At 34.1% G+C, this 19,134-nt stretch overlaps 1 protein-coding gene across 1 annotated transcript; it reads left to right on the top strand.

Annotated features, from left to right (window-relative positions):
- Positions 1-3,682: 3,682 nt before the first annotated feature.
- On the top strand, positions 3,683-7,269 carry LOC149011763 (single myb histone 4-like; the record flags this gene model as incomplete). Its single annotated transcript, XM_089163474.1, is given in 3 exon segments — positions 3,683-3,768; positions 5,349-5,622; positions 5,750-7,269. Coding segments are annotated over 3 exon segments (392 nt in total), but the record flags the coding sequence as incomplete, so codon positions are not given.
- Between the last annotated feature and the right edge of the window lie 11,865 nt (positions 7,270-19,134).

Genomic DNA, 19,134 nt, shown 5'->3' with positions numbered 1-19,134 from the left:
TATAAAATAGAATTATTTTCTTCAAATTTCAGACCTGAATACACAATCATCGTATTTCATCGTGACCCAGATCATATTCACCCTAACTTTATGGAACCAACTCCCCCTGATAGTAACCATTATTTTGCCTATCATGCTAGGCATTTGTATATTCTACAATTGACCATGATCTGTACTTATGATGGCGTGATCGTGATTATTATGAAGAATGGCATCAATTTCAAGTTGATATGGTTGAGTACAATGACATAGATTTGAACAGCATCCCATATCGTTGAATTGGCCTTGAAGATGCATGGGAACTAAACCATGTCATTAATGATCTTGATGTCTCATACATACTTTCTGTATGACATGATTACTAGATTGATCATCATGACGACTTCTTGGACAGCCAGCCTGATGATGAGATCAATGAATGGGATCTAGGTTCTGATTATGTCATGTATTTATGTTCTGTATTTGTATGGTATTGCTTACTTGTAGATGTATGTTATTGTATGGTATTGTATAAGTGTAATGTAATAATGATGTAAGCACTGATGTCATCCTTACATTATTGAGTAACTTTAATTTCTATTGCATGTGAGTTTGGATTGTATCTGCATTTTACTTCATAGCTCCTTTGCCTATAAAAGGAAGGTAAGTGTGTGTAAGTTTCAAGTTGGGAAAATAAGAAATCTAATTGTGTTCTTTTTTAGTCTTGTGTTCTCTTTAGTTTACGCTCTTGAATGTTATCTAGACGATTTCATTCTTAGTTTGGTAGTCTTGGCAGTCACATACATAAAAAAACTTATGTCCTGAAGAGGATTTAAAAGCATAAACAGGAGACCTGTCAGGAGAAAAGCACTGGATTGGCATATGAGATAATGGCTGTTGCTGTGGTAATTCCAAAGGAAGAATCATAAAAGTAGTTGGCTTTGGGAACCGGATCTTAGTTTGGCCTTCCTTAAGCTGCCTGTAAGTTGGATTTGTAGAAGTTAAGGCCGAAGGCTGCTCTGGTTCAGCATGGATGGCTTCATAATTGGTGATCCATGATTCAGGAAGGAGTTGTGCAAGTTCTTCACAAGGTATCTGCCGGGTTATTTGAGTTGTAGTTATTGACTGATTAGCATCAACTTTGATAAAAAAATGCATCTTTGGTATGTCCATTATCCAAATCAAAGGAGTGATTTTGGAGCCCGTAGCACATCTGATAATGAAGAGTTACCGCAATGGATGCTGTTGCCTGTGGAGTGCCAATGATATGTACCAAAAGCTTAAAGGCTTGAGGAAGTAATGGATCTGCCAACGGGATATTATATTTGGGAAAGATAGTGAAGAACACTGTGCTTGCATTCAAAGTAGTCTAAAGATGACTGATGATAGCTTGTTGATACTTGAGGAACCTTGAATCAATAACATCAAAGTGGGAGACTGCCCAGATGCCACGTCTTCCATGAAAAGTAATGGAGAGACAGAGAGCACCGAGGTGGAGGTGTGTATATCCTTGAATAAGCCATTGCTTGATGAGATCAGAAGACAAATCTATAATAAAGTACTATTCCTTGCCAGAAGAATCTACATGGAACTGTAAAAAGTTGCTTGCTTGGACAATTTCCTTGATAGCATGTGTCTTGCGAGGCTTGAGCAAGGTTTTGATGGTTTTAGACTCTGAGATTTTAGGGAAAACAGGATAAGGATTTACAAGAGGGAAATTAGTAGGATGGATATGATTTGCCAAAGGGATTTTTTCTTGATCAGGGACAATTGATTTCATAAAGGAGATCAACCTTAGGGTTCTGGGAAAGAGTAATAGGGGTTAAACTAGAAGCAGAGGAGGATGAAGAAGAGTTGGAGCTACATGGAGGTTGAAGAAGACTCATGGGATAATAACACAATCTTAAGATAGGAGTTGCAAAGAATAAATCTTAAACATAAAGAACAACAATGGCTAAAAGAGTAACTAGATGTGCTGTTATGTTGGAACATAGGTTGTAGATGAACAATTATCTAAGAACACAACTCATTCCGAGCTTTGACCAGGGTCACGAGCGACATCAAAACACTAGCCCTCCTCATTGCTCAAGGACCTTTTGTTGAGCAATCTTAGATAGAAAGATCTGTCACTTGGTTCCAAGAGAAACACATAAAGAGACTCTAGAAGCCATAAAGGTTCTAAATTGTCAAGATCTAAACTCTGCAACTACAACCATAAGAATTGCAAAAGAAATTAGAACATGATAGTAAGGAGTATATGCATGCAACACCACCCGTCTCCAAGCCAGGCTGTAGAGCCGACTGTGTCGGGTTATGTGGTTCGAAGGAGGCTCTGATATCAAACTAAGAATGAAATTGTCTAGAAAAAATTTAAGAACATAAACTAAAGCGAACACAAGACTAGAAAGGACACAATTAGATTTCTTACTTTCCCAACTTGAAACTTACACACACTTAGCTTCCTTTTTTAGGCAAAGGAGGTATGAAATGAAATGCAAATACAATCCAAACTCACATGAAATGGAAATTAAAATTACTTAATAATGCAAGGATGACATCAGCGCTTGCATCATTGTTACATCACACTTAACAATACCATGCAATACCATACATCTGGCTGAACCCTAAAACCTTCCCCCACTTAACCTACACTTCCTTACTCATATCCCCAAGGTTTGAAAGTCAAATAAGTTCATCCGCAGGACATATCTGGTCAAGTACAGCTGCTGTTCATTGAGAATAGGCTAGAAGACTTAGAATAGTGAGATTTAACCCTAGTTGTACTGCTGGTTCTATTTGAGAGGATCTTGAAAACTGGCCCAGACTGTGGGTTACATCACAATCCAATTGAGAATAGTATTCCAACTATGACTCCTAAGTTGACCAGGAATAACCACTTGTTCAATTGGAAAACAAAAAGTAGATCTAACTTCTAAAATTATTCTGGGTTTGTCAGGATCATTTGGACTCCGGAGGAGGTGGGGAAATGACCCGCTCGTTCCTGTGGTTGTAAGTGTGTCTATTCCAGCTGGGTTGGTTAATTTGATGAGTTGGAATTCATCAGGAAGGATCAGTTTCCGGATGCTCGTTGATTAAAATGACAGTTTTATTTAAAATATCAAAGATCCTATGAGCAAGTTTTGAAGCTTGAGCTTTCTACAAAAATTATGAGGATTTATTTATAAGGCAATTCATATGTATGGCTGAGACTGGTTAGGTAAAGGTTGAATGTGAAACTTTTCCATATAAAGAATGGGTTGAGATTGGATGTGAAGTTGGGGGATCCCATCATGCGCTGTTATACTTTAATGAATATGCGTATGGAAGGTCAATTATATTTAATTAATTTATAGTGTTAATCATATTTTTATTAGAATTAGAAATGTTTCTATTTAATGCGACCCCTTACAAGTTTTCTTCTCTCTCTCTTTTTTAATAAGTTGCAGAAAACTTTTTTTTTCCCAATGTACCCATAGGTTATCATGATCTAGAAACAAGAAAAACACAAAACTGTGACTTGGCTGAAAACAGTGGGAAGAAAATGGATACATTACCATACAACCCCCAAATACCTACTAACCTTAATTTCTAAAATAAAGAGAAGAAAATAAACAAAGACATTGTTTCCCGAACCCTGTTGGGTTTGTATTGGTCCAAGGCAGTGTATTGGCATCACTATCTCATAATGCCTTGTTTTGTATGCAGCAAAGGTCTGAGGTGCCACAGAATTTCAGAAGGTTCTTGAGTTCGAAGTTGAGAAGACTTTGTTCATCAGACAAGCTTGAAAAGGTAAATGATTTTATTTGGTATTTAAGCATGCTGGTTTCAGATAATGGTTCACTTCCCTGTCAGTGAACTTCTATTGATCGACTTCCCTCATATCTCATGCAGTAACAGCAGTTCTTAGCAGATTTCAGTCATTTGCTTGGATTGACCAATCAATTTGCTTTTCTCTGTAGCTGGGCCCTGGAATATTTGAATGTTCAAACTTTAGGTCTCTTTAGCTAGTTCAAAAAACTTAGAACCAAACATGATTACTTCCCAACTTAGTTTCAGATGAAATGCAAACTCGAAGAGGTCTCTGTTAGAACTAGGACACGTGCAATTTTTGAGGAACTCCAAGGCCAGTGCATGAAAGTAGCATTACTTGTGCATGGTGCAGATTCTTGCTAAAATTTTCTCCATTTGCCACCCTTCTGGTTGTTTTCTCTTCCAAAGGCTGGTGTGGTGGTAGGTAACTAAATGAGCTTAAGCAAGAGCTGATATTAACTCAGCTTGGCTTCTTAGCTTTGGCATATAGGCTGGATGTGAGATTTTTTTTCTTCAAGTGAAGTAGTGAACTGAACTGGCTACATTTTGGCTGAGCCTTTGTTAGCCAAGCAATTGTTGTGTGCTTGTATACTCCTATCTCATGACCCTATTAAGTGTTCGATGGTTAGAGATCAGAAATAAGTTGAGATTGCACACTTGTTCACTCCTATTATTGGTGATTAACTTGGGATGGGCTGTTTTCAATGGTGTCACACACAGGTTGGTGCCTCTTATGAAGCCACATATCCTAGCTCCAGTGCCATGTGTCTGTGCAACACTTTGGCTTCACCAGATACCATGCAAAGCCTGTTTCTTTGTTCATTACTTATATTTCACCTTTAAAGACTTGTTATGCTTTCTATCGTTGTGTGAATAGTGATAGCTCATAGTATTCCCATCCTGGTATTTTAGCTTGCAGTAGAGAAAATAGGAGAACTGCTTGTGCAAATATTTTGGCCAACTAAAGAACTAATTGAGTAATAAACACGAGATAGGTCAGCTCACTTTATCCAATTTCCTTGCTTTTAATGTTCATAAGGTTCTATAATTCACTGCAGGTTAACCAGTTGTGGCTGCTCAGCGCAGGCATATAACTCGGTCAACCCTGGAGTGACCCCAACTGAGTCCAAACCCATGGCCAACCTAGGGTGTTCACTTATACCGAAACTCCTCTACTTGAAGTTGAAAAAAAGTTGTCTAGACTCAATTTGGACAACAACAACAACAATTAGCCTTGTCCCAACTAAATGGGGTCGGCTATATGGATTATTGCCTTCCAATCAGTTCTGTTCGAGGCCATGCTAGATACAAGGCCTAAGCTATGCATATCCTGTCAGTTTAGGGTGTATTTTAATTATTTAAGATCTAATGTCAGAAAAAGAAAAAAAAGGAGGGGGGGGGGGGGCATTTATTCTGATTATGCCTGATCTCTTCTTTGATGATGTGTAATCCATTTCTTCCTTTCTATGCGGAGTCAAAACATGATATATCCAAATGTACACATTTGATGTTGATATGTTGTTTTAATTGTGAGTCCCTCCCATATCATTGAAATGCAGATTCAGAACTGCTACAAGAAAAAGGAAGATAGCACGATTGGAACAAGACCACCTCTCCCAAAACTGATCAGACCGAGGCAGCCTGCAAATCCTGACTCTAATAGTCTTGTTGGTGCAGTGGAAGAAGCAGCTGCAGCTGCTGCATACAAAATTGCTGAAGCAGAAAGCAAGTCATTTGTGGCCGCTGGAGCAGTAGCTGAGGCAGATAAAATAGCTAAAATGGCTGAAGAGGGAGAATCGTTGGTACTGCTAGCAAGACAGATATTTGAACAATGTAATAAAACATGCCGATCATAGTTCTACTTCATCTCCACACTATTCCTTCTCCCTCTCTTTCATGTTCTTTGAACATTTGCTTCTCAATTCTCTGAACTTGGTTGCCATCTTATTCGTTGTTGCAGGTTCACGAGGTGAAATCGTACTCATGGCCTAAAACAATAGGCCAATGTATATTATTCAAAGCGTAGAAGATTAGAAAGCTGGGTCCATCAACTGCTGGAAACTGAATTCAATATTCTTGGGTGCTGGATCAATGCTAGAACCTGAAAAGAGGCAGTTGAAGTTGGTTCTTGTTATGCAATCTGCTTTCAATTTACCTAAGGATTGAGGTTTCCTTTTCGTTTGATTTGTTGATGTGGATTGGGGTGCTGGTGGTGTTTCCTTTGCATAAACCAAGCCCCTACCCTCTTCCTCTCATGAACAACTAAATTCCTAACTAGAAAGACAACATTTTAATTTGTACAGCCACAGCCAGGTCATAGAAGATAATACCCCTAGCCTGGTTGACAACAGAATGGGTAAGGTATCATATTTCTTCTTGTTTTTTGTATGCGTTTCTTAGCAGATTTGATGTCATCTTTACCCATAAAGAAGTTGAAGTATTGTCGTCAGCTTCAGCTAGCCAGTGTACCTATCGGGTGCAACAAGCAAAGAGAAGCAGATTTGCATCTTTTTGGCGGCAACGTCCGCGTTGATGTTTATTGGAGTGCCTCCTGTTCATCTTTTTGAACGCCAAGCCACAGCCCATGGCACTTGGTATAAGATGAATCATGGGTGTTTTTTGAGTAACTTAGAAATAATTTGTTTCATGGAATAAAATGGATGGATAAAAAGATACGTACTGTCAATGAAATTTTAGATAGTTGAGTTTATCGGGATCTGGATGGCCATTGTTTTTTCCCATCCCATGTCCCCAAACAAAAGAGAAAGAAAATCATCTTATATTTTAGGGGGATCTTGTTGAAAAAATATAGTAAGCTTGTAGTCACATATTTAGCTTTTCATTCTTTTATTTTTCTTTCCTTATCTCACTTTATATAGATCTTACACTTGTAATTATAAACAAACGGTTTCCTAGTCTGCGTTTGTTTGTTGGAATAAAGGTGGGGTGGAAAAAAAGGTGTGAAATTTTTTGAAACAGGTTTTTTCATTAAATTTCAAAAAGTATGGTTTATTTGGTTGATAGGGTGAGAAAGTTGGAGACAAACTTCTTTAATTTAAGTAGATGTTCTTTAATTAAATGTATTGTTATTGTTTGGTATATGATACAATAATGGTTTGAAGTAAGTATATCTGATATTATATGAATATCTTACTGATATTTGGGGAGCATTAAATCAGCAAGCAAATGAAGGCAAACCATGAAAGATTTGATCTAGAGGACATAAAATATTGAATTAAAGATTCCTTTAAAAGACCATTTTAATTTTTGTAAATTAATTATCAATTCATTTATTCACTTTTTTTAATCATTCTTTGGTTTTGATATTTTTATGATTGTGTTTCCCCTAGATTTGGTGCACCCTAATTTGTGGATGTGGGTGTCACAGTTCTATAAAAAAAAGTTTCAGAAAGATATCAATTCTAATTTCTAGGTGTGATTGAGGAATTCATCTCTCGCCTTGACAATCTAGGACTTTCGAACCACCCACTATTTCATCTATGCAAATCTTTGTTCTCTAACTCCAATCTTTATAGAGTATCTCATAGATGGACTATTCATTTATAAAAGGAGATACAATTAATATGTGGAATATTGCCAATGATGGGTTAGTCAAGTAGTTAAAGACCCGCCCTCCCATGGGGAGGTCCTGGGTTTGCACCCATTTGACGGTGTATGTTAGTAATTTAGTTCCCACCCCATAGTAACAACCTACCTATCCAAAAATTAAAAAAAAATTGTGGAATATTGTGTGCAAGATTCCCGAGGAAGTAGGCTTCTATGGAAGACCGAACCTCGTAAATTCTTGTGTGTTTTGTTAATTTTCTACATTTTAGTGTTTTGACAATTTTCTACACGGTATCTTGTTCTAGATTAAGAAGATTTGTGGTGTTTGTAGATCACATTCAACCTATTCAAGTTTCTTCATCTATTGTTGTTGCAATGATTCGAAATAAATTATTTACTTTATCATTTGTCTTATTGACTTGTTAGTATGGCTTAAATTGATTAAGAAAAATCCTCTGATGAGCCCAGCAATAAGGCTAAATTTGTGTTACATGAAATGAATAATCAGCGTCTCACTTCTCTTTTTTCAAATGAAAGAAATTTTTGCCATGGTCTTGTGTTGTGATTGTTGCTCTTGGAGGTCAATCAAAACTTAACCACATCACTAATTAACCAAAACCTCCAGAGCCTACTGATCCAAAATTTGATGAGTGGCAAGCCAACTCTATTATGACATGGATATTCAATTACAGAAACCCATATGTAGGAAATTTTCCATATTCTGAATTTGCTTTGGACCTATGGAACGCATTGAGTGAGATGTATGGTCAAGCAGATAATGCTTCTCGCATTTTTGAACTGCAACAAGAAATTGTCAGTCTAAACAAGGATAAAACCAAGCTTTCATTGAACATTATGAGAACTTCAAAAAGAGGTGGGATGAACTACGACAATATAGGCCTATAACTGACTACATCAAAAGGAAAGAACGAGATAGAATATTCCAGTTATTGTCAAGTATAAAACCTAAGTTTGAGGATCTCAAACAGAAGGTTCTAATGTGTGCAACTTTACCTTCATTCGCTATTATATGTGCTACCATTCAACAAGAGGAAACTCGTTACCGAGTAATGAAAATTAATTCTACAAGTAATAATGTCTCTGAAAATTTTGCCCACATGACTTCCAAATCTTCTAAACAACAAGGTGATAATGGTGGGAAAGGAAAGGGGAAAGGTACAAGGTCTCACCCTTCTTTTCACTGTGGTCATTGCTCTTGTGATAGTCATTCCAAAGAAAGATGCTGTGTCTTACATTTTCATCTCTGTTCATGCAAAGATAAGACTCAAGAAATCAAGGTGGTTAATCAAACAAATTCCCAAGATTTCAAGTAAGCTTTCGAAACATTGGCACAACATGTTCAACATTTAATTCAAAATCATAGTTCTACCTCTATTGCTACACCTTCAACTGAATCTAGCAATTTGGCAAAAACATCGGGTAATCTTCATGCCTTCTTTATGCTTTTTAACAATTACTATCTTCATGCCTTCTTTATGCTTTTTAACAATTACTTTATTATAAATTCAGGAGCTTCAGATCGCATGTTCAGCTGCTGTCATTTTCTATCTTCATTTGTTCTAGTTTTCATTTCCCCATAACTATGACTAATGGGGTCAAGTGCCTACTAAAAGAAGTGGTCAATTTCAAAAATTTTCAAATAAATCTAAAGCATTATTTGTCCCAGATTTGTCCACTAATTTAGCATCTGTTAGCAAATGCATTCAAGAATAAAACTTCAATTTAATTCTTTCTCCTCAAAAGGTGTTTTTTAAAGACCATATCACCAAGAGGATGATTGGTGAAGAAAAGGTTCACAATGGATTATATATTTTGGAAACTTCTCTGATGTTTTAGTTGTAAAGAAGAATTCCGCTGAGCTCTCTCCTTTGTGGCATTTATTAATGGGTCATCCATCCGATCGAGTACTTCGCACCATTGATGCTTCTTTATTGCATGATTCAGAAAATTATGAACCTTGTCACTTTTCCAAGCAACATAGACTTCTCTTTCCAAGTAGCTCCTGTATTTCTAACAATTTGTTTGATGTTGTTCATTTGGATGTGTGGGGAAAGTGCATCAGTTGACTCTCAAGATGACTACAAGTACACTGGATCAACTTGGCTTTATTTGTTGAAATCTAAAAATGAGGTTCTTGATGTGTTTTGTAATTTCTATTTTATGATGCAAAATTCGTTCAATATATATATATTAAAGGGATAATTACTGTTGTCCCCTTGTACTTTGATTTTATTACTACTTTATCTCCTGTACTTTTTAAAATTACTATTCCAACCTTTAACTTTGTCAACAATTACTAATGCCGCCTACCGTTAAGCTCCGTCAGTTTACTGATGATGTGGCATCTATATATTTTTTCAAAATTCCAAAAATAACCCTGCAATTATCTTTTTACTTATTTGCTCTTTTTTCAAGTTATAATACTACTCTTAATAGGAAAAAAACTAACTTTAATTTCACTTTTCTTTTTTAAAAAGAAACCACCAAATAAAGGAAAGATGTGATTTTTTTTTCTCTAAAAATAAATCATCAAATAAAGGAAAGATGTAATTAAATATAAACTAAAATATTAAGAAATATCTTCAAAGTTGAAAATTGAAAATGACATAATATATGCCGACTATTATGTAACTAAATTTTCTATCAATTAGATCTTATATGCTAATTTGTTTGTAAAACTTCCATCATGGTGATTATGAAAAATTTAAGTGGAATGTAAAAGTTTCAACAACCAAAAGTATGTGGTCCCACCAAATCCAAAACTAATTCTAAAATATAAGATTTTAAGGATATAATTGACATGCAATATAGTTTCTATAAATGAGGGTGATGCCATATTTTTTACTTCTTAATTTTAAGGGCAAAATAGACATTTCATATTTGATGTTAACAGCCACTTAACACCTTTAAAAGTGAGGGGGACAATAGTAATTAGACAAAGAAGGGGGTTTGATTAGTATAAGGGGGCAATAGTAATTATCCCTATATTAAAATATTGCTTACTGACAATGGCACCGAATACACTAATCACCCGTTTTAGTAATTTCTTCACAGCTTGGCATCCTCCATCATACATCTTGTGTTGGTACTCCCCAACAAAATAGAGTGGCCGAACACAAGAATTGTCATCTTCTCAAGTTGTCATTTTCTCGAGGTGACTCGTGCTCTTCTTTTTGTTGATAATATGCCTTGGACATATTGGTCAGTTCACACAAGTTGTTATCTCATTAATCATCTTCCCAACAAAGTTCTTAATTACAAGAAACCCATGGAGGTACTTCATAGTCACCTTTTTAATATTGACCCCCTTCATGTGTTTGGGTGAATTTATTATGTACACTCTCAAACTTATAGCAAACTTGACCTGTGGGCATGGAAATGCATCTTTGTGGGACATTCGTCAGTAAAGATCAAAGGGTACCGATGCTTTGATCCAAGTAAAAATTGGCTATTTATCTCCCATGATGTTGTCTTTAATGAGATTCATATGTTTTTCCCAATTGGGACTCAAATTCAGGCATTTTTATTTGCAGTAGCTGCTGCCGACAATGCTGATCGCGCCTTGTAATCAAAATAAGATCCAACGATTGAGTATTTTTGGAATCGACCACTCAGATAATTTTCAATATCACTTTGCCCTTTCTATTTGCTTTATTCCATAACTTTCTTTTCACTCTTACTTTCTGAAACTGACTCAGAGAGAAGTATAACACCACTGGTATTACTCTTCCTTGCTGATAGGATTAGGATGAAAACCCTATGATGCGTCTTAGTTAAACTTCAGGATCCGACTTAGCCTCCTCTTGTATCCGGGACGATGTGCCCTGCAAGAAAGGTTAGATGCAGGCCGGCTTGTATGCCGGGTAGCCGCCTCCGATGGCAAAGTCAAACAATGAACACAATGAGGTATCGTGCAAAAGCTACACAAGATTGTATTCAGAGTGTATTGGATGCTTACCGGAGAGGTATGTCCCCTATCTTATACTATTATTGTTACCTTATGCATTTGGTAAGTCTATCCGACAGAGGTTGTCATATCTCCTTAGAACACGCCTTCCTGTTATTAATCCCGAGCAATCATCGATGGAGTTGATTTTCTTAATAGAGAAAGGTTGCTACATTAGTCAAGCGTTCATCGCTCCTCGATCAATCCAGTCGGTCATTATCCCGATTGAATGCGAAGCCCCAACCGGGTATAACCCGATGGGCTAGGAAACCCGTGCCATGAGGTGACCAACCAGATGTGGTGACTCGTCCGGGTCTGTCCCGGTTGGGTATGAAACTTCCGTATCACCCTACTTCAAGTTAGGGAGCCATCATGGCGTATTGAAACCACAGAAGAGGGAGGTCGAACAAGTATACTATAATAATAAAGAGGCATATGTTATAGCCCGCCTGATTTGTGTCATTTCTTTGGAAATCTTAGGAAACTGATATTCAACTATTTCTTGATGATTGATGGAATAGAACCTCTTGAGGGTTGGTAAGTATCTGCTGGAACATTAGGGTGTCTGTTTCATCATCTCATGCTATTTCATTTGGAAAGAATGAAACAATAAGGTGTTCAATTAGAAAACACCTTGCCTCATGAAGGTGTTAACTGATATACAACACTGGATTACAACAACAACAATAAGCCTTGTCCCAACTAAATGGGGTCGGCTACATGGATTCTTGCCCTCCAATCATTTCTGTTCGAGGCCATGCTAGATACAAGGCCTAAGCTATACATATACAACACTGGATTGTAGCTTTAAAATTACAAAAGGATAAGGAAGAAAATGACAATGTACAAAATGTACCCATGTACATTAATAATGTATTGCCGCAACAAATGGAATTAAATTTTTGCACTAACCTACCAAGAAGTAACAAAAATATTCTGATGTGTGCAGGGATTTTTAACCATCAGCTAGGACTGGCGGGATGGAGCATTGGGAGATGCAGAGATAGACATATAGAGTCTATCAATTTTGGAAGACAAAGCACAAATTCACTGTTGAAAGCAACTCTTTTTGGGTTACAAACTGGGATGGATATAGCAACCGATGATGGAATTGACATAGAAGAAATATGGATTAACTATCAACAGATTCAGGATCTTCTACCTCAACCATCAAAAGGAACTTGGCCTCTAATGGAAGTACAGAAACTAATGAAGCTTGCCAACACAACAAAGACAGTTAAATATGGCACTTTCCCAAACTCTATGCTCCACATCTACTTTGAACATTTAGCTTTTTCAGCAACTAATCTAACGGATGACTGTAATAGACTATTATCTTATGGCTGTAGATGTGTTATGGACGTTTAATTAATAGTAACTTCTTTTCTTCGATAAAAAAAAAAGTATCTGCTAGAACTACTTGTTTTTATCTGGGGAAAGAATTTAGGAAGAAAGTTGCTGCCTAAAGATAGTCAACAAATTATATATATTTGCATCTGCAATTAAATTCATATATGGTACTGAAGATAACCATCTGCTGACCATGGAGCTACTCTGTTCTCTACCTAATATATATATATATATATATATATATATATATATATATATATATATATATATATATATATATATATATATATATAACCATCTAGCTCCAACAATTGATTAGCTCTCTTAAATCTCATTGTAGTTCTATTTTAAATAATTTAGTATTGAAATTTCTTACACAATCCCAAGAGTTTATACAACATTTTCCTTTAGCTATCTTTCTTAATCAAGAATAAGAAAAAGTGTCTCTTTTGGATGCATTTCTCATATGGATGAAAGTTGGCAATGTAAATACATGAATTTTTGCCATCATTGTGAAAATGACCGATGACCTTAATTTTTTTTTGAACTCGCATTCTCAATGTTATTTGCTTTTCTGTTTAGTTACACTCTAGTCATGTTATTTATTAAGTTCCATTTCTATATCATGCAATAACAATGAGTTCATTATGGTTATTTTGGGCTACTTTCCATTCTTATTTGGGTACTTATATTGGAAATATTGTTTTCATTATGTTTCCTCTCAAAGTCAAAATCTGTATCTATCTCTAGAGCTAGCTTAGTGTATTGTTTCATGTTATGGTATTGAATTAGTCGTGGGTTGTCCACATTGGGTTGACCTACTAATGTTTATTACACAGATACGAGTATTTGTCTAAAGGCAGCTTCTGGCCCAATTGGTTCCTCAATTTTTAGGTTTCAAGTTTGAGACCAGAGGCTGAACTTCAAAGTAATGAATCTTTTTCATTCACATTGGTTTCAACTGAAAGGAATTGGTGGCTATTAAATGCCCGATGATTAGGATTAGAACAAACATCTGTGATCTAGAATCGCATGTCAAGCTTAGCTCAAATAAGAGAGGTTTTAGCAATATGGTTGGGATGGTTCATGTGGAGCAGTTTGGTCAAACAGTCTATGAGAGTGGCTAACTGTTTCAATGCAACTTGTCCTTCTAACTTTCAAATTTGAGGGTATGGCTGCTGTCAAATTACTAACTTGCAAACAAATGAGATTTTATTATATACAAAAGAATAAAAAACAAGATTTTATAATTTCACAAAAAAAAAAAAAGTATAGATTAATAAGTAAAACCAAAATAGACGAATATAAATTCTAATTATGGAAAATAAATTAAGAGAATAACATAGAGATATAAAGAGTATGAACTAGATTCTCTACATATAACTTGACTAGCATCTCATCAATTATCTTGGAAACTCACCAAATTTTGCAACACCTAGAAATAGCAAGCATATACTACAGTTTGACAATATCACGGTGTAGTATGATCTATTGTTCCTTTTTAGAACCTTGCAACAATACAAGAAAATATTAATTTTTCATGCACTAGCAATATAATTTTGGATTCAACCAGATAAAAGACTTGTAAATTCCATGTTTAACTTGATGGTCTTTAGTTCAAATTGGTAGAGCATTTGGAATATAAATGTATAATTATTATATTTTTTCAAACCCCTTCTTTTTTTTTTTTTTTATTTTTTTTTTATTTTTTTTTTTTATTTTTTTAATATTTTTATATTTTATTTTTTTTTTTTCTCTTTCTCTCTCTTTTCTTTTTTTTTTTTTTTTTTTTTTTTTTTTTTTTTTTTTATTTTTAAAAAAAAAAAAAAAATTATTTTTTTTTTCACTTTTTTTTTTAGTTTTAATATTTTAAAAAAACCTAAATTTTAATTTATTTTTTAATATTATATTTTTTTTTTTGTATGGTTTTTTTTTTTTATTAGCTTTTTTTTTAATTTTTTTTTTTAAAATTTTTTTTTTTTATTTTCCCCCAAATAAATATTTTATAAGTGTCATGTTATAAATAATATTTATTATGGATGTCCATTACCCCAAAAAGATTGTACTTCCAATTGAAGATCTCAATTACCTCAGGATGCAATATTGGTGAAGATCACAACCATCTCATTACACAATATTGGCAGTCAATATTTCCATTCTATGCACCTTCTATCTTGGGCGACAATCTATGTTTCCATATCAAGAATATCTTATTGTGTGCAAGAATCATATATTGTATTTCCATATCAGAGTAGATGCTCCTTCTACTATAAATATGTAATGCACTCAACTGAATGAATCAGTTCTGATTGAACTCATCTTGTCTTTCTTCTTTGTATCTAATATATTTTCTCTTTATTTTATAACACGTTATCGGCACGATTCCGCTCGAAGTATTGCGTTTTGAAAAGAAAGACAGCAGACTATGTATCATTATGTTTTCTATTCCAAAGTGAAAAGAATGATCGACCTCCTCGCACGTTTTTGTAAACAATGGAGTTTACTTTGTCCATCTTGAAATGTAAGTGCATCATGATAAAAAGGTATGTGTTTTATTGAATCTAAGAATCAATCAAATAATAAGATATTATGTTGCTTTAACGATTGTGGTTTTATTTATTGTATATAGTGGTTGCTAGCTTTGCACCACAAATATTGTTAAATGCACCTGAAGTTGCAAGATTTGAAATTGTAAATGAATCGATTCGGTGCACATGAAGTTGCAAGATTTGAAATCGTAAATAAATGTACGATTCTGAGATGCACTTGAAGTTGCAAGATTTGAAACTGTAAATGAATACAGTTCTGCAGATGCACATGTTGCAAGATTTGAAACTGTAAATAAATACAGTTTTTGAAATTAATTCTCTTTTGAAATTATAAGGAGAAAATATTATTCATGAAAATATCCCAGCAAATTTTCAAGTTTCAGATTTGTTGTTACAATAGTAATATTGTAAAAGGAGTTTTAAGAAATACTCTGAATGATATCATGCCTATTTGTGGCTGAGTAAAATAATGGACTATTAATGAAAAGTCATGAAGCTCGTCTTATTGGTTCTGTTCCATTCCCTGAAGTGAATGCAACAATTCATGATATGCTTGAAGAAGGCAAAATTAAAATTATGGTCATGACTGTGGAAGAGGATGAGACAAAAGACGGAATAATTACCGTCATTATTATGGAAATAAATAAGAGAATAATAAGGATTCTCAATATAACAATTCAAGGAGTGAAGATAATATTTGTTACCAATGTGGTATGAAAGCCATTAGACATGTATCTGTCATACTCCACAATATTTAATTAAGCTTTGTCAAGCCTTAATTAAAGAAATAAAAATAATGTGGAGATAAATTAGATTTTCCAAAATCATGAAAGTTGAGCAATTTTTGCCTATAAAAGGAATGATTTTGATGGCCTCACAGATACTACATATCTAGATGTTGCAAACTTCTTTGAAGATAATAGTTAAAGATTTGATTATGTAATTATTTTCTCTTCAAATCTCATCTCATATGTTAGTTTATCTTAAATTTAATCTTTCTCTTCTATAATTTTTTTTATTGACTTTCTATATATCTTTTAATATATTTTGTTTCATTTTGATGAAGAATGTGAATATTCTCTTATATGTTGTGACGCATATTATACTGAGAGAAAAATATACATATTTCTCTTATTTGATGATGCGGAAGCCAATGTTCATATAAAATCGGTAGTACAACATTGATTGGAAGCTCCGGAAGAGCTAACCTATTATTATCTGGGAGATAAAATTGGTTATAAATAATTCATTATTTTGTAGTAAGTCTCAAAGAAACTTATTAAGTTTCAAAGATATTTGTCAAAATGATTATCAAATTGAGACTACAAATAATGGTATAAGTAAATATCTATATAAAGTTATTAGATATTTCTCCCAATTTGTACTACACGAATATCGCATGGTTGAAACACATGCTTGGGTAAATCAAATGAATATTGATTCCAATAATTTTATTATTTGGCATGACCGGTTGGACCATACTGGATCAAGTATGATGCGAAAAATTATTGAAAATTCAATTGTCATTCATTGAAGAACCAGAAGATTCTTCAATTAAGTGAATTTTCTTGTATTGTTTGTTCTCAAGAAATATTTATTATTAAATATTCACCAGCTAAAGTTGAGATTGAACATTCTACGTTTTTGAAACGTATAGAGGGTGAAATATATGGGCCCATTCACCCATCATGTGGACCATTCAGATAATATATGATTTTAATAGATGCATCTATAAATCGGTCACATGTATGTTCATTATGAACTCGCAATTTGGTGTTTGCGAGATTGTTTGCTCAAATAATGAGATTAAGAGCATAATTTATGAATTATAAGATAAAGACAGTTTGTCTTGATAATGCTGGTGAATTTATATCTCAGGCTTTATGATTATTGTATAACAACTGAAATCACAGTTGAATAGCCTGTTACTCATGTTTATATCCAAAATGGTTTGGTAAAATTATTTATTAATTGTCTTCAATTAATTGCTAAACCATTGTTTATGAGAACAAAGCATCATTTGTACGCATCAGGCCAAAAGGTTGTCATAAATTCTCCCTATTACAATTGGCTTATGGTCAGAAGCCAAATATTTCTCATCTTAAAATTTTTGGATGTACGGCTTACGTTCCAATTGCTCCACCACAGCGAACAAAGATGAGTCCCAAAATAAAGTTGGGAATATATGTTGGATATAAATCTCCTTATATAATTCAATATATTGCTAAGGATAGGAGATTTATATAATGCAATACTTGCTAAGTATTATTTTGATGAATTAGTTTTTCCAACATGAGGGGGAGAAAATAAACAGTTGGAAAAAGAGATTGATTGTATGCATTATCATTATTTCATTAGATCCTCGCACTGAGCACTGTGAACTTGAAGTTCAAAGGATAATGCAATAAATATTATAAATCAACTGCCAGATTTGCTGACCTGCTAAGAGTTACTAAATCTCATATTCCAGCTGTAAATGCTCCAATTAGAATTAATGTCCTAGCAGGACAATCTATCAGTGCAAATGAAATTAAACCACGTTTAAAACGTGAAAGATCAATCGGTTTCAAGGATAAAATCCTAGAAAATGAAAGGAGCAAATGATCAAGATGGTCATAATATGGAGACAATTGATTATGAAGATCCTGAAGACATAACTTTCTATAAAAACCCCAGAAGAGGTTCAGGTACCTGAAAATAATGAAGAGATCTCGATTAGTTATGTCATTGCAGGAAAAAGATGGAACCGAAAAGATAAAGTTGTCGACAACATTTTTGCATATTATGTTATTGTTGAAATAATACAACAAGACGAGGATCTTGAACATAAATTTGTTGATGAATATAAATCAAGAAATGATTGGCCAAAATGTAGAGACGCAATTCAAGCAGAATTGAATTCGCTTGAAAATTAAAGTTTTTGGACCTGTAGTCCAACATCTGAAGGTATAAAGCCAGTGGGGTACAATTGAGTTTTCTGCGAAAAATGAAATGAGAAAAATAATGAAATCGTGATATATAAAGTATGAATTATGGCACAAGAATTTTCGCAGATGCCTGGCATTGATTACATGGAAACATGTTCTCTTGTGGTGGATGCAATCACCTTCAGGATATCTTATTAATCGCAGTATATGAAAATTTTGACATGCGTCTAATGGATATTATTACAGCCTATTTATATGGTTCACTCGAGTGTGAAATATATATGAAAATCCCTGAAGGATTCAAAATGACTGAAGCATATAAAAAATTCCTAGGAAGTTTGTTCAATAAGGCTTCAAAGATTATCGAGGCATATATGGTAATCTCTTTAGTGGATATTTACTAAATGAAAAGCATAAAAATGATCCAATTTATTATTGTGCCTTTATTAAAGGATATTGATCTAATTTTAGTAAGTATATATGATGATGATTTAAATATCATCGAAACTCCTGAAGAGTTTCCAAAAGTAGTAGATTATTTTAAGAAAGTTGAAATGAAAATCTTGAAAAGACAATGTTTTGTCTTGATTTATAAATTGAGCATTTGACGAATGAAATATTCGTTCATCAATCAACTTATATAGAGAATATTTTGAAGAGATTTTATCTAGATAAAATACATCCATTGAGTACCCCAATGGTTGTGAGATCGCTCAATATAAAGAAAGATTTATTTCGACCCCAAGAAAACAGTGGAGAATTTCTTGGTCCTGAAGTACCATATCTTAGTACAATTGGGGCATTAATGTATCTTGCTGATAATACACAATCGGATGTAGCATTTTCTATAAATGTATTAACAAGATTTATTTATTCTCCAATACGAAGACACTGAAATGTTATAAAACATATATTTTAGTATATTCGAGAAATTATTGACATGATATTATTTTATGAATGTGGATATCAACTTACTAGTTTTGCA

This window comes from Hakea prostrata, chromosome 7 (assembly GCF_041222555.1).
Source record: "Hakea prostrata isolate BN-2017 chromosome 7, UWA_Hpros_2, whole genome shotgun sequence".
Lineage (NCBI taxonomy): Eukaryota > Viridiplantae > Streptophyta > Magnoliopsida > Proteales > Proteaceae > Hakea > Hakea prostrata.
The sequence above is the reverse complement of the archived record's forward strand: the minus strand, read 5'-3'. Positions and strand labels throughout refer to the sequence as shown.